Source organism: Pezoporus flaviventris, unplaced genomic scaffold, assembly GCF_033815535.1.
Source record: "Pezoporus flaviventris isolate CSIRO_AGI_PZ_B2104156 unplaced genomic scaffold, CSIRO_AGI_Pfla_v1 ptg000002l, whole genome shotgun sequence".
In the NCBI taxonomy this organism is placed as follows: domain Eukaryota; kingdom Metazoa; phylum Chordata; class Aves; order Psittaciformes; family Psittacidae; genus Pezoporus; species Pezoporus flaviventris.
This window is the reverse complement of record NW_026892550.1, coordinates 21,753,334-21,777,643: the sequence shown is the minus strand read 5'-3', so window position 1 is coordinate 21,777,643 and position 24,310 is coordinate 21,753,334. Positions and strand designations below refer to the sequence as shown.

The 24,310-nt window shown below is 40.7% G+C and overlaps 1 protein-coding gene across 4 annotated transcripts; it reads right to left on the bottom strand.

Moving 5' to 3' along the window:
• Positions 1-4,749: 4,749 nt before the first annotated feature.
• On the bottom strand, positions 4,750-23,023 carry RHOH (ras homolog family member H). Of its 4 annotated transcripts, none has more exons than XM_061471366.1 (2): positions 20,591-22,146; positions 4,750-6,082 (listed from the first exon to the last, which is right to left on the bottom strand). In XM_061471366.1, the coding sequence occupies exon 2, from the start codon at positions 5,858-5,860 to the stop codon at positions 5,285-5,287; it is 576 nt and encodes a 191-aa protein (XP_061327350.1). In that variant the 5' UTR covers positions 5,861-6,082; positions 20,591-22,146; the 3' UTR covers positions 4,750-5,284. The 4 variants fall into 4 exon arrangements, 3 of the variants coding, with proteins under 3 accessions (XP_061327350.1, XP_061327369.1, XP_061327360.1); XM_061471385.1 differs by lacking the exon at positions 20,591-22,146 and adding an exon at positions 10,416-10,978; XM_061471376.1 differs by lacking the exon at positions 20,591-22,146 and adding an exon at positions 7,388-7,746.
• Positions 23,024-24,310: the final 1,287 nt, after the last annotated feature.

Below are 24,310 nucleotides of genomic sequence, written 5' to 3'. Positions count from 1 at the left end.
AGAAATCCCCCCATCCAGCCCTGTGTAGGGCGGTTATGAAGATCTCAGGCCGGCATGTCACTCATTCACTTCTCCATAACCAGAAAGGCAGTAATAGCTATTATTTTGTTTGCTAATAACTAATTCTTGGCTCATGCAAGGCTGGAGACCAGCTTCTTGCTCTCAGGAAGGGAAGGGATGTGCCACAGGGTTTCACTTGGTGCTTTGAGACTTCTCCCCACAGACACTGGAGCGTTGCAAAACTGAGACGAGCCCTCCAGCCCATGCTACCAGCAGGACAGCACCTGCAGACACCATCTCTCAGTGATGGCTGAGAGAGACGGCACACAAAATAAACCTGTCACTGCAAGGGCATCTGCGAGTGACAGCAACCTGACTGAGGAAGGGCCAGCCCTGTCTGCAGAGCGGGGCAGCTGCCTGTAATGTGTGTGCCTGTAATGGAAGGGGAGTCCTGAGGAGCATCTCCTCAATGCTCCTCCTCTGCTTCCTGAGCCACGCAGATCATGCAGGCACACAGCAGCTGCATGGTTATGCCACAATGGAGCAGGAGGTGCAGGGCAGTGGAAAGGCCACCATAGCTATAGTTAAGCAGTTGCAGCAATGCAAACATATGCACAAAGGTGGTTTTCTCCCTGAATTTTGTTTTGAACAGCTGGCCACTCACAGCACACCACGGAGGGCACACAGGTCAGCCGGGACAGGCACGCACTGATACCCAGTCAGGAGGTTTTGTGCTTACAGCTGTGAAGGAAATCTCTGAGACATAAAAGTTGTTTCCTCGCATCCAGAGATGAAAGTTCATTGCTGTTGTTTCGGAGCCAGGGAGTTTGGCTAACACAACTGTGCTCCTAGCTGGCTTCTTTTCAGGGGCTGAACTGACTTTTAGTGAAGTCAAGGTAGTTAACTTGCTCACAAAGGCAAGAGCACAGGCAAGCCGTTCTGATGTTCTGAAGTGAAGCCATTTATTCTTTGTATATTAACCTGAGCCCTGTGTAGCAGAGGCATTAGGAGAAAGTGCTAAAAGACTTGAATTGCCGCATTGATTTGAAATTGTTTAGTGGCTGTACTCATTTGAACGCAACAATAATACAGGAAAGGCTGAGATGTCAGAGTGCAGCAGGGGTTTTCAATTCATGTCTGACCCCTGTGGTGATTTATTGCATAGTGGTGCCACTTACAGAAAGGCTGTTTTAAATGCATTTTCTTTATCAAGACAAGCATTAGCTAATATGTGTTCACACACCTGAGCAATTGCAGAGTGCCCACAAAAACTGCATAAATATTTGTGAACTCTTAATTGCAAATATCAGGCAAAACAGTATCAATTATATCTAACAAGCTTGAATAAGGTCTCATATGAAAAACTGGGGGAGGGGGGGAGAAGATCTGAAACATTTCTTTGTTATTTATTCTTAGAAAATATTTATATTTTATGCTGCAGAACAAGGAAGTATAAAAAGGCTGGAAATCTGTATTTAATAATGTAATGTACTCATTACATTTTGCGGCTTAGTAGGGGAAAATACTTCTTTTCTCCTGCTAGAAGAATAATTCCCAATTTTAATCACAATTGCATATTTATTCAACTTTTAATCAGATTTGCAGAGTTCAGTAAAACGATTAGTGATCCAGAATTACTTTTGTTGTCGAAATGAGAAGTCGGATGCTGACAAAAAGAGCAGTGCTATTGCTGCCACTGCTGCTCTCTTTCTGAGTTCCATGTATTTTCTCTCTTATTTTTTTCTTTTTGTTTTTTAACCTATTTTACCAGCAAGCGAAAGTAAAATTAGCAGTGGAATAACAAACTGAAAGAGATTGGTTTGAGAAGACAGAAAAGGAACATTTGGGCAACAGCTTGACCCGACTGAGGCGAGGCTGCACGTTGTTTCTCTCTCCCCCAACCTGCTGTTTTTCAGAGCAAGACAAGTTGAAAATAACACGTGTGCCCAGCTGTCGTTTGAATGTGTTTTGAATATTAGAGCCCGATCTTTACCCCTGAGCCATACCTGGTGACCCTGTTGCTCAAGCAACATTAGCAACATCACCCTGGTAGGGCTCTGTGGCAGACCTCAGCAGTCCCGCGCAGCTGCAGTTGTGCGAGCCTCACCCCAATCAGCCATGTGGCCAAAATCTTGGGCCAAGTTCTGATCTATCCAGGTTCCACTCTCTGCGTCTGAGTTGCCACACTTTGTGCACACACTTTTTGTGCACACGTTTGTGCACTCACTTTTCCCCAAGTTCTACAGCTCAGGGAAACCTGCATAATTACAGACACTAAAATACTGCTCTTCACAGTTTGTTCCCAGTGAGAAGTGCCTCTTAGCTCTGAGAATCTGAAAATAACCAGGCTGTGAAAACTGATAGCCCTTTTTTCCACAGAGCACCAAACTAAAATCCCCTTATTACTTTATCCTCTCTCCAATTTGATTTTAAAAGTCAGCTGGCTTTCAGTGCCCTCATACTTTGCACTGGCTCTAGGATGCACAGTATCAAGCCACCCCTAAATTCCCTGTGCATCCCATGTCATCAGCTCAGGTGTCTCAGGGAATTATGTCCACTTTTCTTCACTGTATTGCAAGCAGACCTTGAGCTCTTCATTTTGTAAAACACCGTAAGAAGCCTTGTGAAGCAAACGCAGATAAAATGGGATTGTCAGTTATGGCGTGATTCTGGAATGCATCTTCATCTGTTTTAATCTGATACAAAAACCCTCTGGAGCTTCCTGGTTCCCAAACCTGGCAATACTGCGCCAAACGCCACAACACAGCATCCAGGCCTAGCAGTTACTGCTCTTCAACGCATAAAAACAGCAGCACGAACTGTTGTAGGCAAAGCTTAACTCACAGAGAAAAAAGACCATTTAACAAAACATGCTGGCAAAAATGTGTCTTGAAAAAGAGTTGAAACAAGGTATTAAATCCATTAGAGCAGTGGTGACTGTAACAAAAATGTCCACAATTGTAACAGATTTGAACACGCACAAGGTGACATTTTGCATGTGATCTTTAATGTTTAAACAGTAACAGTGGCTACTTTTAAATTAGGTTACAAAGAGCAAACCTTTCAGTGAAGAGGCACTGCAAGAGTTGAGATGTAGAAACATTTCTTCCAAAAGCCAAGGACAGCAAACACCTAGCCCCTCGTGTAACTCTGCAGTAGTACACCATTCAGGTTCTTTTACAAACATGTCAGTTTTAGTGTTTCAGGGGGCAAAGGATTTGCAATCAACAGTTGAACAGAAAGTAGGAAAGAGTACAGGAAAGATGGGTGGTGACGGGAACCCTCATGTTCTCAGGTGCAGAAGCTTGTAAAGATTTACAGCTGATATGAAAACCTCACATGAGACCAGTATGTTTTTGTGACCACAAGCCTCTCTTCCAATCAGGTTGATGACTGGTAAATGTTTACCAGCCTGGGAGCTGGCAGGACGATCACATCAAGCGTCCTGTGCATCACTGCCATTCAAGGTGCTTGTGATGCAGATATTTGCTCACCAACATCACAGGTGAGGTCATCTCTGGGATTCATAGGAGGGGAATGATTTCTTTCAGAATGTCTATAGAGAAGCTCAGAGGTAGAATAGAGTAGGAGAACACCCAACCAGATTTTCAGGGACAGACTATAGATAGATGAGATCTGAGCTATAGCTTATTTGCTTAGTAGGGTGACTCCTGAAGTCCCATCTTGGATTTGAATCAGACAAGCCACTTTATCCATTCCTGTTGGAACACATGAGTAAGGGCTCAGTCAAAACAGGCACAGGTCATTCTTCCTGAATCTGTACATGCCATCTTTTATGGTGCCATGTTATAAGCCCTTCAAAGGTCAGTTCTGAGCTAGCTGAAGGACAGGGAAAGGGAGAAAAAACTACGCTGCACTAAGAAATCCCCCAGGGGATTTCCTCTATAGAAACTTCTGGATGAGACAGATCTGCAAGACCTGACAGGTGCTGTGGGGCAGAGGGGACGGATAACCTTAGGAGGAGGGAACACTGCAACTCACGAGGAATGCACAGCATTGCATGTTGACCCCACTCCATCTTGTAGCAGAGTGCTCTTACACACCTGGAATTTCCAACTCCTTAGCCTATCTTTCTGTGCAGGAGGGTAAGTTGGCCTGAGCAGGTATGTCAGGATTTGAATCTTAGACTTGTCAGGCTCCCCAGGATGCAAAGCCTGTTTCAGTCTCAGTTTGATACAACCCAGGCAGCTATACTTAGTATAAAAATTTATTTAGCCATTCTAAATACTCACATTCAACATTGCCCTGTACTTAATTTTTTACTATGGTTGGTGACAGGTTTCATTGTTTCAGATGAAAGGTACTAAAAACACAGGAGAATTTTGGTGCTTATGAAAAAAACAAAACCCAACAAAACCCAAAACTGACCTTTCATCTCTGGAGACTGAAATCTTTTGCCTTCAGAATTATAGCAGGGACAACAGAGGAGATGATAGCACATATTCATCTCAGTCACCCCAACAATATGTCTAAACCAGTTCTGACTGCAAGCCAGCCCTTTTGGGGTTGTAACCAGATGAGGTCTAGGAAGAATCAGGTTAGTTTCCTCCTGGTTCACCCCATCTAAAACTCACGAAGCCACAGGACAGCTGTCAAATGTCACTAAGTTTTGATCACTCCTATGCTAGATGTACTTGATTTCATTACTGTTATGCAGTGACTTGGAGATGTCTGAGAAGTGCTAGGCTTGTCTGCAGGCCATTTGTTATACGGATAAGATGATTTACGTCTGTGGTTAGCTAAAGGAAGAACCTCCAAAACATGAGAACAGTCAGGATTTTACAACAATGTCTTTTAAATAGAATACAAAGTGGTCAGATTTTATAACACAAAGTTTTTAAAGTAAAAAAAAAACAAACAACAAAATAACTCCACATGGACTGACATGTCAAGAGGTAGGGGTTGATACAAGCAGATGTTTGTCATTAAACAAATGTAGACAAACCAGCAAGTGAGGAACATCAACAGAAACAACAACAAAATCAGCATAGCTAATACCTGTAGCTCTCCAGGCTAGGTCTGTTCCAGTCCAAGCTAGGGAAGTCCAAACAAAGGCTTGTGAATAAGGGTAAGTACCTGCACCTTCATTTTTTCAAGATAGTGCCCATGCATGGTCAGATAGAGTGCACATCTGTCTCAGTGGGGGCACCTGCACTGTGGTCCTGCCAGGAGTCCTCCTTTGATTCACCTCCCATGCTCTCTAGCGCAGTACCTTTGTGTGAAAACAGAAGGAATGAACGGGAGAACCCACTGCTGACGGTCCTCAAAAGATCTTGCACTCATTAACGGAGAAGAGCTTCCGCCTGTTCTGCCTTTTGGCCTGATTGACTGCTGTCCGCACGGCGTACTCAAACACCTGCTGCACCCCACGGTTGCTGAGGGCAGAGCACTCCAGATAGCCTTTGGCTCGTACTTCCTGGGCAAGCCGCTTCCCATCTATGGCGCTGATGCAGGAGGAACGGTAGGGCCCCACGTCCCGCTGGTCAGTCTGAGTGGCCACTACCAAAACAGGGATGCGGGGCAGATGGCTGCGGATCTCACCGATCCACTTGTTCCTCAGGTTCAGAAAGGAATTGTGGTTTGCCACCGAGTAGCACATTAATACCACGTCTGCCTGTTGGTATGAGAGGGGGCGAATGCTTTTGAAGGTGTCACTGCCAGATGTGTCCCAGAGACCTAGGCTGATCTGTACACCATCCATGAAGACATCTACTCCAGTATTTTCATACACAGTAGGTCTGTAGTCATCTGGAAAAGTCTCAGAGGTGAAACGTACCAACAGAGATGTTTTCCCCACTGCAGAGTCTCCCACTAGGACACACTTGACTGAATCCAGCATTTTATTAATGTTCAGGACCAAGAGAACTGTCTCCACACAGCAGAAGTGGAATGAAGAGATGCAGGGGTCTCAGAGGCTTTCTAGATAACTTCCATTTGGTGAGAAACCATCCAAGTCTCTTCTCAAAACCTGACTGTGTCACTTGAGTCTAAAAACCCCTTTTCTCCCACACAGACCTGTGGTGCTGTCAGCTTTAATTCTTCAGTGAGTCAAATGACATTTCTGGAAGAAGAAAAATAAAATGTAATGGTTATAACCCATAGAGAACAGAACATTCTTTATCAAGATAAAGATGCCTGGACATGTCTTTGGACAGCCATGGGGAGTACCCCACATTGAGGACGCTGAACCTTGCCATTCCCTCCCAGGTGGCTGCTTCTGAAACAGCCATTCACATAAATAACCCTCTTGGTGCTCCACAGGAGCTAACAGTCCTATCACCTCTGCCATTCTCCACTGACACCAATGATTTCTTTCCCTCCAATTGTCTAAAAAAAAATCAATAAAATCAACTTAACTTCAGTATAACTGGTACTAACCTGCTTTTAGTGAGACATTGACTGCCTTTGACTTTCACCAAGAGTGGCAGAATCCCGAGTCCCTCTTAACTGATCAGTTCAGGTTCCCTTTAATATGCACCCATGCTCTCTAAAGGTAGTCAAGAAAAAAAATCCTTTGCTAGCCAGTTTGGCTATTTAAGCAATCCTATAATGAGCAGAAATACAGAGCCATTTGTGACAATGAGGAAGCAAGGACTTGAGGTGTGAATCAAGATGAGCCTTAACGGATTTCAAAAGCAATGAAGGATCCACAGCAAAAATATCAAAAAGTTCAACATATTTTTTACAAATCACTTTCAACAAGCAAGAAGCACAAACCAAAGAAAGCCACACCAGCACTGCTTGCCCCGTCAAACCATTTCATTGGAAAGGGATACAGCTCCCCTGACATTTACTCTGTTGTAAAACTGAACTGAGAGTACCTCTTCAGAGTAGGTAATTACTTTTGAGCTCTTGCCAGCATTCAGTCAAATTTTCCTATTTTGAGAGTGTTTTTCTCTTCCCCACTAGCCGTGTGCAAGATTCAGTGCTCATCCACGGCGACAAACAAGATACTACAAAAAAATCACTCACTGCAAACTGAGGGGAAACTAGTTCTGCTCAACAGAAGTAATTTTGAAAAGTATCACACGTAACTTCAAAATGTCCTGTGTATGTTACACAAATAATGCATTTCTGTTTCCATACATGAAGATGGAAGTAACAGCTTCAGATTTTTTCATTTGCACAGAAATGAATAATGACCACAAAAGCATATACTTTACATTACCATTATACTCCCCAGTTTCACTACCCTAACACCCACCCCCACCCACCCACATTTCTAACACACTCAAAGCTTTGGCTTTACTCCACAAAGAGGAAAACAAAGGAAAAGTGCTAGATGAGCTTAGAGAGAACATTTTACAGGCACTGACAATTGCTACTGCCAACTCCCCTGCTTTTCTTCTGTAGTGCAGCACCCTACCTCCTCTCGTGCTCCCAGCACACCTGTATCTCTCCCAGTCTACTGGCCAAAAGATGTATCAGCAGCTTGGCCAGAGAATTGCGTTTTACAGAGGCAGCACCAAGCCTGCAGGGCAGTCCTCACGCGTACTTGAGTTACCGGTATCTAGAGGAGTCATTGCAACAGACAGTGCTTCCTGGTCTGCCAGCGCTCTCACCATCTCAGCTTGCTTCTAGGAAGTGGGATGGAGGCTGATGCCACTTCACGGCATTCCTGGCTGCTGGGAAACAAGGTGCTCCATGAAGTTAAGTTTTGGTGGCAGCCACTGGAAATTTGCTTGTAAAACTTCAATAGGTCTAACTCCACTGTCCCACCTTCCCCATTCCCCAGACAAGCTCTCAGCAGAATTGAACAAGACATTTACAAACTATGTCTATGAAAAATTTGAAAAGTATATGCAGGATACACAGTCCAATTACTTAAATGCATAATCATGTTTCCTTCAGGGTATTCTACTTCAAAATTGTGTGAGCAGTACAGTTTGAGAACACCACAATTCACCACAAGCCAGTAGCATATGATTCAGACAAGGCTGCATGCTCCCAGGGGAAGTCATCCTGTAGAATCATAGAATCATACAACAGCTAGGGTTGGAAAGGATCTGAAGATCATCAGGTTCCAGTCCCCTGTCACAGACAGGGACACACTAAACCATGTCACCCAAGGTTCTGTCCAACCTGGCCTTGAACACCACCAGGGATGGAGCATTTATCACTTCTCTGGGCAACCCATCCCAGTGCCTCACCACCCTCGCAGTAAAGAACTTCTTCCTTACATCTAACCTGAACTTCCCCTGTTTAAGTTTAAACCCATCACCCCTTGTCCTATCACTACAGTCCCTGATGAAGAGCTCCTCTCTGACATCCTTTCAGAACAAACCTTTCTTTGGTGCAAGTAGTTCTTAAAACTTTCAGGCTCATTATTTTATGTGTGTTTGGATGTGGGGGAAAATAAGGATGTTCAGAGCATGATTTTTGCTATTTCATAAATGCCAGAATGGAGAAAGACAGGTAAAAGGATTGTTCTGGTACACAGCTTGTTGATTGCCAGGTCTGATTATGCTGGCTATTTTGAAAGAAAGTGTACAAATGATTAGAGCCTGAAATAGATACTAAAGACTAATGAACGTGGCTACTCTACACACAAATAACAAAAGCTGCAATATTCACCATGGCAGTGCAAAATTGTTTTCACAGCAAATTATATTGTTCTACAATCTATTGATGATTAAAAATGTACAAGTATATAACAAGGTCCATACTCTGATCCTGGGGACAGCCCGCTGTCAGTGGCCCTGATCCTCCTTTTGTTCACAGCCATTTGGAGTTCATGTGCCTGTGTATATAGTTGGGACTACATATGTGCATACTGAAGGTATCTTTTTAATTATGCACATAGCTTGTCCTTGACAAGCCTCAGGGTAAGAGCAGTATTAGTGTATTAAACCAATTACACAAGTTCAGCCCAATTGATGGAAAACTCTTCAGATTAAACATCAGCAGAAACCAATGTACTTTAAAACACAGGCCAGTACTGGGCACTTCTGTACTCCAGTATACATCCACTTGTGTAAATACTTGCAAAAGCTTGGGTTTTTTTTTGTACATTTTTGATTATGGTCTTGGTCTGACACTACAGTATGACATAGCCACTAAAAGACTGTACAAAATCTTCTGATCACATCTGGTTGAGTCTAGGCTGCTGATGGATTATTTCTTTTTTTCCCCAACAATTTACTTTTCCAAATTTCACTAACTTTATCAAGTCCATTTTAGATCTGGAATTCCAGATATAAACCTGTATCTTCTTTTACACTACTTTGATTTATGCTTTCATCACTCGTAACAATAGAAGATTTTATTTTAATAATAAAATGAGAGCTTTTAAAATATTATTAAAAATATATGTTTAATTCTAATGTAGTCATTCTAAGTAGTGACCTTTAATAAAATTCAAGATTAACCTCAAAGAAAACTCTTGCACAGTTTTAGATAGAGCACTGTTTTTTCAACTGTATTATACTATCTATGCAACTAATGCGACTTTTTTGTTTTGCTTTCCTATTTTTGTTCCCTCTGTCTTTGGAATGTAGAACCATGGCACTGGTGTGTGCTCACAGAGCCCTCAGACTTCACTGATGACATGCACGCGAGAAGGCATACAAGAGCTGCTCTCTGGTCACTGCTTGTCCTGCTCCTCAGCAATCTCATCCAAGTAAATTCCTCACACTTGATCATGGCTGAATATGATATGGAGAAGGTGAATTGTGTTATCAGCCTGTAATACGACAGGATGGGAAGAAGATCACAGCAGCACCAAGCTCTTTGTAGGTGGAGGATTCACATGAATATACATCCCATGAAAAGATAATCTCATATTTGTTGAAACAATTCTACCAGCAAAGGAAAGCAAGGACTTCTTTTATCAGAAGTGGTGAGTTTATAAACTGAACCAAATGTGATTTTCATTCTCTGGCATCTACTGTAAGATCATTGTGAGCATGTCCTGCATCTTTTTAGATCAGGCAGTCATAAAATTCTTCAGAGAGTTAAAGCAATTAACATGCTAACCATTATTGTCATTATCCGGTCTCTACCACAATTAGGTCTCAGCGCAGTTTCTGCTGATATCAGGATAAGAGTAGGCTAATTTTTCGGTTTGAGCACTGTGTATACTAGCTGTTGAAGAGACCTGACATTGTGAGGAAATAAAAATATTTATACGACTAAAAAAAGCTGAAAAACACTGAAGAGACTTCCACTTGCCATGTGATGCTTGAATGCAGGTATTCTCTTTGCCTGCCTACATTACTCCTGCAAATCTCACCTCATGCAGAAGGGGGTCTGCAAAACTGCCAACAATTCCCCTCTATTATGTTGATTGTAATTGCTGCTCTTTCTAACTGCAATGCAGGTACCTAAAAACTCTCCTTGCATATCTTAGAGGCTTTCAAGGAAAGGAAAGTGATATAGAGAGTAACTTCACCAACCAGAAATAACAGTGTGCAGCTTTACACCTTCACTTCTGTGGGTGCAGTGGGCACTGCAGGGCAAGGACAGTGCCTCAGAAAATTCCTGCAAAGCAGAAGGACAGAGAGAGAGGAGGAGGAAGGCTGGCAGGAAATCGAGACAGGGCAGAAATGCTGTTTCCTGGTTAGGGCAGCACTCAGAAGATGCAGTAGGGAGACAACTGGCCACTGTGACAGAGACACCGCATCTGCTGTAGATCCAATCTGGATGCTCAGATAGATGACCAAGTTGCCCAGGTCATGCTACCTTGTTTTCAACTCTGTGCATAAGTTGTACTTGCTCTATTCAGATACAAACCTGCAGACTGCTGCACAGACCTTTGCTGCCACAGCACAGGGCTACTAAAAACTAATACATCAGCTGCACAAAGTCTGGAGACTGCAGCTGGTCTGCAAGCAAATGGCCCCATACTGTGAAGTTTCCTGTCATGCATTAAGCTGATGCTCTAACGTTTGCTTTAGCTGCCTCCTGGTTTTTAAACTCATTTTAAGACAATTTTGATCTATAGCACAAAGTGGCCCTGTCTTGACAGTTTACTGAACAGCCTCCCGTCGCCTCAGACAGGGTCAGAGTTTCAGTCCATAGTGGCATTCAGTGGTGGTACCACTGCCATGAAGGAGAACTTCTCACAGCCTGTACCTTTGCAAGGTGCTACATCTTTGCCCCAAACTACTCCAACCAAAGAATCTGTATTCAACTCTTTCTCTTTACAAGCAAGTGTATTAATAATACTGATGGATTAGTGGCCAGACTATCTCTCAATCTGTTTTGATATTCTGAAGAATGGAGAGGATGCCTAGAAGCTTGGATGAAAGCTTTTATACAGCTACTTTATCCTCAAGTACAATCATACCTGCAATGCCTTTCTAAAGTTAGAAGAGCAAGCAATGTATAGTGAACCCATATTTTCAAAGCCAGCATGCCTTGTCATCTCAAAAACAATCTTCTTCCAGCATTTAAAAAATATTGCAGACATAAAAATTTAGACATTTTTCTTTCACTCCTTTATTCACAAAACTGGAATTCTGTTCCAGTTTTCAAATTTCAGTGCTTTGTTTAAAAAAAAAAAAACAACAAACCTTTTTTTATGTATATGTAATTTCTAATTTATGAAATTTGAAGAAAATGGACAACCACTTTCTTAGGACCCTTTACTAAAAATCACCTCTGGATCAAGACAACACCTGAAAATTTAAACCTCAGTTTCTTTCTTCGGAAGTTTTAACAACTGAAACTGAAGAAAAGGATTTATGATGAAATATTCAGTCATCTTGACAACTTTATTATTAGCAAGGGAACGCAAGTCATTAGATTTAAAAGAAACTCTCTCATATAAGACTGGGGAATCTTGCTATAAAATAGTGACAAATACAGACCAATGTTATTTACAAGATTAAATAAGAGGTGAAGTCTTAATGAAAGGACAACAGCTTCCCTTATGGGAAAATGTACATATTTACACACACGCTTACACACTGCACATACATAAAGAACTGTATAATGAGATATTTTATATTAAAAAATCATCTTTCGTTTCTTTAGTAATAGTACCTATAATGAATATATATAAAAGAAATGGATAATGCCTGTCTAAAGATCTATTCAATTTACCATAGTCCCTGAGAAAAACTATTTAGCTCTCCTTTTAATTACCCAATTAGACCAAAGAAAGATTTATTTTATCTCAGGAGCCCTTTAACTGTGATAATCACACCTTGATTCAGCTACTTAAAAAATAAACATGAAAACAAATGATTGCACTTGAAAAATTAACAAAAAACTCGAAAAATTAACAAAAAGCCTGTAAGACTCTCATGTATTAATCCAAGATCTGAAATTCAATAGAAATCAAGCAGATCTGGCCGTGCTAAATTCCTGCTCCAAAATTCAAGGCATGAGTCTGAAGTAATTTCTTTCCACATGTTTATGGCATGATGTGGTAAGTTACAGACTCTGTGGTATTCATGGCATTACACAGCATTCAGTAGTGACCCAGTTTCAGCAGAAGTGTTCCATCCTCTCCAAATTAAAATATGGGTAAATGGAGTGCAGGAAAGTAACCCCTTCACAGAGAACCACCAGTTCATGTGCCATTTTCAGTCTGCTGCCTTCCAAAGTCAGCAGAAATGGAGCACTTGTCGTGCCCAAAGCATGGCACATGCCCTTGCATTTACTGACTGTTTCTCTTCCTCAAGAACATGGGTATATCACCTTTTTTTCCCACCCTTCCCTATGATTATTTTTCTCCTCTGCTCTTAAACAGAGAAGAAATTCTTCTTGAGCCTCACCACAGATAAAGTTGTACATGGAGCAGCTGGTGTGCAAATGTCACATGTGTGTACGTTCAAACACAGAAGTTCACCAACCATCTGTCTATCAGCGTTCCCTCATAGTCTGTTTTTGTACACACACACATACATATATATGTGTGTGTGTGTATGTATACGTATTCCTTACTGACATAGAACTGCTTTTGGGTCCAGATGGGGATACAGATACACTTGCAGATGAACATGGATAAAGTGCTGTGCATCGACTGTAGCACTATCACACGTACCTATGAAAAGCTACTCTATCAGAATGGACTCACATAAAATTTCCACTCAAGTCTAAGTGCACTGTAGTCAAACTGAAGGACTGATTATATAAAATGCATAATATTTGAGTAATTTACTTCAATGAGACTACTGTGTGTACAGAATTACTCGCATGTGGAAATGTTTGCAGCTTTGGGCCTCAAACCACTTCAAATTTTTCATGCCACATCCTTTTTTAACACAGTTCACCTTTCTTGAAGTTTAAGACAAATCAAAAAGGCACAACTTATTTTTGTAAATTTTTTTTTACAAGTTTAACTCTTCAAAATTTCCCCAGTTTGTTTTTGTTTTTATTTACTGACAAAATGTGAAATACTCTTTTATTTACAACCTTCAACAATAATTGTGTTTTATTTCCAGAAAGCCTAGCCCTTTCCCTATTTCTATTTTTGGTTTGGGGGCATTTTTTTACCATCTAGAGATACAAGCAATATCATCATGAAGTATCCATTTCCCTTTCACGCACAACTAATAGGTTTTAGTTTTAAATAACCATTTGTCATTTCTTGCAGAATGATGCATCATTTGCTAGACTGATTGCATAGAAGAGTATATGCATATATATACATACACAAAAATGTTGGAAATAAAGCAGTGTATATTTAAAAACATAACTGTTTCAATAATGAATCTATACATCCATGTACAAAAATATGACATCCATATGTGCAAGCATGTGTGTTTATATGTCTATATATATGTATATAGACATGTATATAGATATGCACACATTGATATTCATCCATTTGAAAAGACTACATGACAGATTGCTGTACAATACAGATGCATATTCAAGGCAAGATATTTTACTGTCGTTTGAAAACCTGCATATATATTTTCCATGAAAGAATGGAAGCATTATTGAAACGACCATGGTCTTTACATTACGCCGTTTCTACGTATAGGTACACATTTGCACACATTGACAGAAATGACTGCTGTGATAAATCTGGATTTGCAGTAACCTAGGTTTGTAACTAACAGATAATAGTCATACACTTACACACAGATTACATGGTCACACATTGTAAACAATTAGATTTTTACTGTGTATGCAGCCATTAAATTTTCTAGACACATCTTTACAATATGCTACAATTATTTATTGTTAAAGAGATGTATGGATTTATATTAAATCATGCAGATATGTAACATGGCAAAATGTTAAATCTAACAGCCTAGCAACTCCGTGTATGTACTTGCATTTGCAGGCAGAAAGGCTTCCTCACTTTCAGAGCCTGTGTTAAGTGCAGCGGTGAGGGCTGGCTCCTGCATGTTTTGACTCTAACCTGGAGAGGACTTTCCCTTGTTTGCACTGTACCTGATCTTCTTGACTGGGTCTTTTAAACACTACCAAGTAATCAATATTAACAGTATAGCTAAAAGTTAATATATGAATGATACAGGTGATGTAACACCCTCCTTAATGTTAAGAAGTATTTTAAGAAGTATTTCCCCACAGCCCTCCATGTGATCCCTCACCAGATCTCCAAGGTTACTTTCAGAGGTCTGTTCAGGTTTAACTTTGATCTGGTTTTATAAAATGCCTGCCACAAAATGAGGAGGCTCTCAAGCCCAGATCTTTTGCTCCTAACCTCAGGGGGAGGAGCAGGAGGTTCTCCATGTTCATTAAATTATACATATGCATAGGTTTGATTTCATTGTGAGATAAAGGTGAAGGAGGGAAATGATAGTTAGAACTGAATTAGCCAATTTGATGGAAGATTATTTTTTGCACATTTTGTGATAAGAATAAAATGTGTTGAACACATAGGTGTTTTGAGCAGCAAATAACGATGCTTCAGTTGATCAAACAATTCACAATAATGACTCCTTGCTAAAACATATTGTTTTCTTTTTTTTTATTTGGGAAGAACACATATTTGCTGCATATCATTTCAGTTTTACTGTGATGAATGTTAAATTTCTAGAGTTAATGAGCAAAGCTAGTAAAGTAAGCAACAATAATTCGGTTGGTTGTTTATTTTAAACCACTGAGAAACTGGCTGACAATTTTAGCTTTTCCCCTTAGAACTGCCAGCAACGAAAAGCTTTTTCTTGTTTCTTTATATATAAGACTGTTTACATTTTTAGTGTAGATTTCAGCTGTAGGAAACTGCCATCATTTCAAGTTAAACCAAAAATTTTGTGTGTGCACGCATGTACATGAAAATGTTAAAAATTTGAAGGGTTTGCTTGGAAATAATTTCGATTGCTTCACAGGCAGAAGGTGCGATACAAACCATGCAATTATCATGACTTTGCCTGCGTTTGTTGACTTAAGCTCTCCACCCTTTCGATTTGTTTTATAAATTAAAAAAGGAATTGCCTTCCACAATCTATCCCACAACTCGGCATTCATGCTCTGAACCCACACAAGGAGAAGAGTTAATATGTATTTACAGGACAGACAGGAAAATAATTCTCACTATGTAGGCTCCCTAGAATCCCTTAATTGTAGTAAATTGAACTAAACACAATAAATGGGCATGTATACTTGCCTACATTAAATTGCCTATGTCCCATGCACAGTTATCATTAAAGCTCAATTTCAAACAAACATACCATCAAGTTTTCTTATTTTTTCCCCTGTATTTAGCCCAAATTATACCTGGTAGTTCAGATTTTACTTTGATCTGTATCTTACACCAACCTTATGCCATAGCAGAATATATATTTCAGGACCTATTTTCCTTTACTTCAACAACAGTATAACCTTAATCTCTTGTCACTTTCATATAAAACATAGAATACTGTGGACAGCACTGGGTCATATGGAATAGGTTAAGAAGAGAAAAGCCTCTACTCTTTACCACCAAAAGTAATATATAAATCCTTTCACTCATTCTTCAGCTCAGTATTTTGAGAAGCCATTTGAGGTACTTAAAGCTGACATCTATTTGGCTTTCAGTTGGTTTAAAGATCATGCAAATCCCCACACTATGGTAAATCTGAATGCAGAGTTTCTGGTTTTCAGTGGGAAGCATAGAAAGTTTTCCTTGATTTTCTTGATTTTTACATATTTTGCATGAAAATGATCACACATATGGAAAGAGAGATATTTTTGGAGAGCTACATTTGAACATTATGAGAACATTTCCCATGCTTTATTTCTGAATCCTGATGGACTTGATTCAAATTCAAAGATATTTTACCCAATGGCTTTTCATCTAGAATTAAAACTCCACTGAAGGATAAGTGAATTTTAAAACCTGCATTTAAATTTATGGAAATAAAGGAATTTACATGAGGGACTTTTAAGGCAGATGTTTTGTAATACATTTTTGTAATGAGGAAAACACAAGCACATAGATGATGAGAGGAAGTTAACAGATAATTCAGTATGTCATTAATTCAATAACTTTGAACCTTAAAGACTTTACAAGTTCTTATACACAATCATTTAATGAAAAAAGAAAACAAAGGCAAGCTGCAAGCTGTGTCCACTGGCATGGCAGTCAGCAGAAGAAAAGAATTGTTTTCTTGTGAGAGTGACAGGTTTTGTATTCTCTCAATGACCATATGCACAGGAGACAACCAAACCAGATACCATCCCAAACTATGCAGGAGTGTTGGTCTCACACTTTTATATTAGGACAGCCAGTCTCATAGTTTGACATAAACCAGGATAACCTTCAAAAAAACTTACTGCTACTCATAAGGAAGAGGTTGTCACTCATAAGGAAGAGGAATCACCAGATGGTACAACAACCTCACATGGGTCAAGTGTCAGTTATTGAGACTGGTACACCATGCTCACAGTTGCGTGTGACAAGTTTCATTGTGCATGGTACATAACCACAGCCCTCCATGACAGCTCCTGCCAGGAGAAGTATGTGTTACCTTCCCAGCACATTCTTAGTCTTTTGTATGTGATAGGTCACCACTGACCCCCCAGATCACAGCAGAATCCTCATGTGGTTTCCAGTGAGTTCATACATTTCATCAGGTAGAGACAAGCATGCCAAGTTCAGTGCCACCCTCATTCCTTAGGAATTAACACTTCTCCTTGGCTTCTGCAACCAAAGACCAAACAATTCCTTGTGCAAAAGAAATACAATGCAGACACAGCAGCAAGTGATTGGGCAGGGTGGGAAAGATCAAGGAATCTTTAACAAATGCCAGGCACAGCCACAGGCAGGACCAGGCACGAGCAAATGCTCCTGCAGCCTCTCTGTGAGGAGCACACACTTGTGGTCAGTGTTCAGAGTGTGTTCCCAGCTATCCTCCAGCTGCCATGCCAGCAGTGGTGGCGATCCTCCAGCACAGCCTCCAGCAAGAACATGACTGCTGGCACTACTGCTCCCTGCTACTCTGGCAGCTGCCCATCTTAGATATGATACACCAAGGTTTTGTACCCATGACTGCAAGTGCTCTTGCTCACTGCTGCATTACAGAGGTTTTGCTTGCTACAAAAGTCTCCCCTTCTACTGCAGACCAATGCTTTTGGTGGATTACGAAGTTTTTCCCATTCTTCACTGATGTAAAAATTCAAGCACAACTAAATTATGACAAGCACATATGAAACTGTATTTGGTTTTGGGAAGGAGAGCTAAAGGTAGGCTGCAGGCTACAAATTTTGTTGTTACATCACTTAATTTTATCTGTGTGATTCTGACCAGTATTTTAAAGCTGCAATGCTTTAACAGTGGGCTTGAGACAGCTGCAGCCAACTTCCTTTCTTAATTACTATGTTGGGGTCATCCCAAGACATTTTTTAGCTGTAAGCTCTGCTCATGGCATGGAAACGTTTGAAAACTGTTGATTTAATAAAACCACACACCACTGGCCAAAAAGTGAGAACCTGATTTGGAAATGATATTAAGCTGCATAGTATGATGCCTGGAATATCAAGTTTCATAGTTATGTCTCTTATTTCTTTTCAAACAATTATCAAAAGCATTATTAGAAAATCAGCAATTTTTCACTGTATGATCAATGCCAAATCAAATTAAGCACTTAAACAGTGCATTCAGTGACATTCAGCTGTTACTTAATGAAAACTATAGAATAACAGCATTTTATAAAGAAAAAGGGGTTGGTGTGTTTGCTTTAGAGACAAGAGGTATTTTTCTTTGAAAATCTTTTTCATTTAAAGCTTCTCAGCCAGCTGCGCTATGCATCTAGAGCTACACAGCAAAGGCAAAAAGAGAAACAGCAGAATTTCGTCGCCTTGCCTGGGTGTCCTCCCAGTTATTTATCAGAAAGAGTCACCAAGAAAAGCTTCTCAGGAGCTGCAGCTGGTGCAGACCTGCTGTTCTCCAAGACAGGCCAGTGCCGCAGCCTGCAAGACCGCCACCACGATTTCTGCTCATTTCCTGTGTGCTCTGCGTATCCTGCAAAGCATCCACCGACATCTTTAAAGATTTATATGACTGCCCCGTGTTGTACAACAGATTTCCTCCCTGATATCACTGGCACCAGCAGTTGTTACCAGCTGATGCAACTTCAGCATCAGTCTCTTGGTTGCTGGGTTTATGAAGAAGAGAAAGTGCTCTCATTTCATTCCCAAATTCACACTCCCAATGGAGCAGCTGAGCCAGGATCTAGTAAACTTCTACATATAAACATTTTATTGAGAAAGCTGGTCACCAGGCTGGAAGAGTATTTTTAGTAACTTTCCGGAAATGTAGTTCCAGCTTCATGGTTTTACTGTGATGCGTGTGGATATAGGGACTGCCCTCTGATACAAGCAATCACATAAGGCTTGATGCTCCTCTGACATGAGACCATCTCAAGCTGCTTGGCACAGTAAAATTCCCTTGAAGTGGGATTGAATGACACGAATATACAGCCACTTTGCCCTGCTGATGGACTGTGAATTTATGTCTTGCTATACATGAAAATCAAGCCCATTTTTAAAATGTTAATTTGCTCTGGAACTTAGTAAGTACAGGTTACTTACAAAACTACAGATTCACCATAAATACAAAACTATTATTTTTCCTGCTTTGCAACACCTAATCTAGTCAATAAAAAACTTGGTATTGCGCCCCATCAAGGCCTACTCTCTCAACTTAGCAGGAAGCAAGCACATGTGGGGTTTTTCTATCCTGTAGCTGCTGCCCAAGTCTCAAACATGGTATTCACATCAAGTCTGTACCTCACTTTCTCTGGTAAACTTGACTTCTCTTGTATGACTACATCATCAGATCTCTCTCTGAAAAATTAGATTAAACCCCGTTCTAAAGTTAAGTAAGTATATGTGCATGGTCTTTTCTACTGGAACATCTGTAAACACCCACTGGTCTAAATGGTGGGTTTGGGAAACCTTAAATAGCAAGTAGCACAGTGCAATGCACAATCCCACCTTATTCTGACAGCAGCACCAGATGGGCATGTACACAAAAAAAATGCTGGCAGATGTGCCTCCTAACAACTAAATCTCATTTATCCTACCTTTTTCCTCTTCAGGGTAAATCCCGGGTTAGAGCTAGCCTCCTGCAGATGCCACAGCCACACTCTTGCCCCATTCACAGGTGAAAACACATCTGGAAGGAGAAATTACAAAATCTTAAAGCCACATTCAGATTTTTTTTGTGGGGACTGCATCAGAGCGATGGTTCCCGCCTCTGTGTGCTTCCTTCTCATTCACCTTTTAGATTAACTGCCACTCATTGGCAATGTGACAAGACATTCCACCACCACTAAAGCATCATAATATGCAGTTTTGGAGGAAAATCTGGAAATGGATGTGCACACATCTGTGCATGCGTGCACAAATACATACCGCTCTCCAAGGGGTACCACACCAAGAGCATGCCATGGATGGCCCAGAATGCAGAGGAGAAGAAGCCGTGGGGTGAGATGAAAGCAAAGAGTTACAGCCGCAGCCATTTAGACAGCAAACAAAACCCTTTCATCTTAGAAGGTGGTAGATGAACTTGTTAGAGTCAGCAGGGCCAAGCAGCTGCTAGAACCAGAGCCAGTGACAGATATGCTGGCAAATTAAAAATACCTTCAATCTCACTTCAGCCCTTAAGAACCTAAATTTCACCTTTCTCAAATTCCTACAATAAAATCTTCACCCAAATTTGCTTGGGGACATTTAAGATGAAGCAAAACAATTATAGCTATGATGTGCCTCACAAATGGGGAAGAAAGCATCCTTTGAGGTGTTGCAGGTTTACACAGACTTATCTCTTATGGGTTTGTAATTCATATAACAACAAAGGGGGTCAGAATCAGACCACCATCTTTCAAGCAATTCTCATCTTCTCTGTTTTTTCTTACATTAGTTAACATGGGAAATACTAGCATGGCACGGCCCATCACACCCCTCTTTCTACTTTTATACAAGGCCTTTTTACACTCAAGTGGAAACAAACTCTGCAACATATTGTAGGCAGGATTCGACCACTGTCTAACAGGTTATCACAATACTGAGTAATTAAAAAATGGTATTAAAAATAAAACTGATTAGGTGAACCAATTTCACAATCTTATTAGTAAAACTAAAGATACTGAATTTGATTAAGAACATCAATTCACATTAAGACTTTTAAGAAGAAAAAAAAAAGAAAATGCAAAGAACTCACCAGATGCAGGAAGCTGAAGTGGCTGTTGGAAATAAACATTATGGAAATCAACTCTTCTAGACGAGATAGGGGAAATAAAAAAAGGAGAGTGGTGTTCTGTGCTCTTGGCTGTTTTGGTTGGACTTCTTTTCCATCAGATTAGAACAATTGCGTTATTGAGAGGGAAAACAAAACAAAACCTCAAGAGGTGACCAGAGACCACTGCACATCCAGGCCAAACTAGTCCTGGCAACTGGGTCTAGCTCATCCGGACGCAGCAGTGACAGCAGACCCAGATGTAGTGTGATGAGAAATAGCAGAGTAGTTTAGGGTAAGTCAGCTTCCGGGTGACAGCTCCTCAGCTCTGCTGTGTGGGTTTTGTTGTGGGTTGGCATATGAGTGTGTGTATCTTTCTCTCTGGTGGCTATGGGACAGATGCAAAAACCTTGAAGATGGAGGAGGGCAAAACCTCCAGGCTGCAGAAAGCTTTCGCTTTGAACTCGGCTGCTCCTATAGTTGCCTCCTCTCTGCTGCAGTGCCTAACAGCATAGCACAGCCCATGCTATGCTATCCTATACACGCTAGGAGAAAAGGAGCAGATCAACAACTGCCCTGCAGTACTATGTATGTGCAATTCACACTACAGTAGCATGAATGAGATGGCATATTTTCATGTAAGCTGGAATATGGCCCCGACTTTAAAAAAACATGTTTAGTTGACCTTGTGCAAAACTCAAGGCAGGCACTTTTGGGCTGTTTCAACACTGGTTTATAGGGATTGTCATAATTCAGTGAGGATTCCCCAGTAGCACTGTTTAGGACTGACCAGGATCATTTCACTAGCACACTTGTCCTCTCTTCCACCAGCATAAAGATTCTGAGCAGGAGAAAGCACTACAGGTGTGGAGATTCCTTCCTTTCCCAGCAAAGACAACTGGAGCAAGCCAGACTCTCATCACTTCCAGCTTTTTACCACAACACTGAAAGCAAAGCTCTGATGACAGTTTCAGGATTTCAAGCGCTAGGTCTATGGTCTGTGCTCCAGGAACTGGGAGCACAAGAGGCTGTCTTTTTTGGATGATCAGGTAATTGGACTGCAGAGAGGGCATTCCTGTCCCATACTCCTGAAGCAGCCCAAGACTGCTGGCACAGCAGGAGAGCTGCCCCAGAGCTCCATGAGGAGCACCTATGACAAGCACAGAGGGCTGTCTGCTGCTCAGTCAGAGGCATCAGCAGTGGGTTTCCCAGCAGCCTTGAAACCAGATTCGGAGGCAGAGAAATGGAACCCAAGTCCTTTTCAGAAAATATTTTGGGCTCAGTGAAGCTGTTTCACCATTTTTAGACCATCTCTAGCCATGAAACAGTAGGAACAGGCTGCCTGATCCATATCTAAAGCCATGCATTTTGTGTTCCTTGCAGGATGGGAGCTCTTTGAAGACAGCTAGCAAATTTGTCCACATTAACATTATGATAGTACAATGCATTCCAAGAAAAAGTCATACCGCTTCCAAAAATGATTAAAAATCAACAGAATAAATTACAAGATAAAGCAAAAAGGAAACAAAAAGATAATTTATGTGTAGATGAAAGACAGTTTGTGCCAAAAATACAACTAGCTGCTGACTATAACCTGTGTAAACACGCTGTAAACCTGCTGATACGAAGCTTGCAGAACAGTGCTGCACAGTTAGGCTGAGGAATCAATTTGTTTCTTTTCCCTATGACATGAAATTAATTAAGTTAATTATCAACAGGGGTTAGGGTAAGGAAGGCTGGCTCACAGAAGGCATTTCTGGAATACTATCTTCCTAAAAGCTTCAATCTTCCTTTTAGTTTGAGACAAGATTTTGGATAAGGGGCTTTGGTATATTAGCAGTTTATGTGAGAACTTGTGTTACTTAATTTTCACATTAAACACCTATTCTTCTGTTTTTAACCAGGTTTGGTTTTCCCAATACCAGTGCATGCAACCAGGCAATAAGTTTCAACTGTGGTAGTGATAAAGAAAATCAGACACCCAAACATTCTGAAATGTTTCCACCAGAACACTGTGGCTTGTCAGAAATAGAGAAATAAATTTCATTTGCAAATTGTATTGATATAAATGTCTTCAGTGATCATCACTCCTATTATGTCTGCTACAGATAGCAGCCGCTTAAAAACGCAACTACTGTTTTCTGTTTTGATCTGCAGACTAATCCAGATGTGAGGCCCCTTGGCTAAGCAGTTTGCATTTTGGATAAAGAGCGCATCCATCTGTAAAATACTTCATAAACAACTTTTGAATCGAGTGAGCTCAGTGTAACAAGACTGCAGAATAAGAAATGTGTTTGGACAATATCTTGATTTCCACCCATTTCCCTCCACTGGGCTTCCCAGAGCATCTTGACCCAATAACTTCCCAAAAATAGTTGAATGTCAGATTTATTTTTGCTTCTTCCATTTTTTTTTGTTTTTTTTTTTAAATAAAAATCTGGGACCTTTCTTAGGGATGCACATGCTTCATGCACTTGCTCCATGACTTCACTTCCTCATGACCTGGAACTCCACAAAGAGACCCTCAACTCCTCAACTCCACACTGTCTGCACAACATGTAGGAAATTCCAAAGTTAGGTGTAATATTGCAGCCTCACAAGTTTCTGTTGATCTTTGCATTTTTTCCCCCTTTCTTACTGCAGTTTTTCTGCTCCTTTTCCCCTCTTCATGCTGTGCAGTGAAGGGGAACATCTGCCTGTGAGAGAATATTGTTAATACTTTTAAAAAGATGTTGCTTCTCCTTTTTTTTAACTCAGTATGAGTCATTATCTGGGACTTTCAGAAACAAATACTTTGTTGGGGAAATATTCATGGGGTGGAATGGAGGGCTGCAAATTATTTTTGCATTGAAAATAAAGTCGACAGCAAAAAATAAGTATTAAACCTCAAGTAACTAAGGGTTTATGACCAATTATGTAAAATAACATTATCCATTGCTCTGTCATGTAAAGTCATATCCCAGTTTACAATTAAAGGTCAATTTGTCTCTTAATCCACTGATTTCTGTCTCATTCAGAGAAACCAGCAGGCTGCTGACGTTAGGAAGGGATTAAGATCAAGGAAGGAAGCTATTCCTGTCCCCCCTGCCTGATTTCCTTTTTATTCCCAGGTTCACTCAGCTCTGATTTTGGTCTGGCCCAAATAGTATGGTATGCACACTGCTCAGGAAGTAAATCATGACATTCTTGATATCCATTGTATTTAGCCGTACAAGCCTTTCTCCTGTACTAGATAATCATTATATTAAGACAAAATAAAGCTAATTGTTGCTAATGTCTAGACCATGCAGCAGAAATATGAACATCACACAAGAAGTGTGTTTATTTTGTAGAAGAATGAGCCTAATTCTTTTTTGCTAATATTTTCAAAGGGAGGCAGGAAAAATGTGGTTAAGATGCCAGCTGTGTGTTGGGAAAACCGGGATGTGGCTGTTTGCTTTCCCTCTGCTGAGGGAGATCCTCAAAAGACTTTACTGGACAGGGAAAATCAGGTAGGTTGCCAGGACACATTTCAACTTGGGGCTGAAAGCACTCCCTTCCCAGGAACAGTTACCTCAGAGGAAGGAAGGCTTCCTCGTAACGCAACAAAGAACATTGCTAAAGTCTCTCAAGTAGAGTGGGCACAGCAACTTGTGCATCATTAGTCATTGCCAGAGAACTAATCTGAAAGTGGAAATGAAAATGCCATTTCACAAGCAGTTCCTA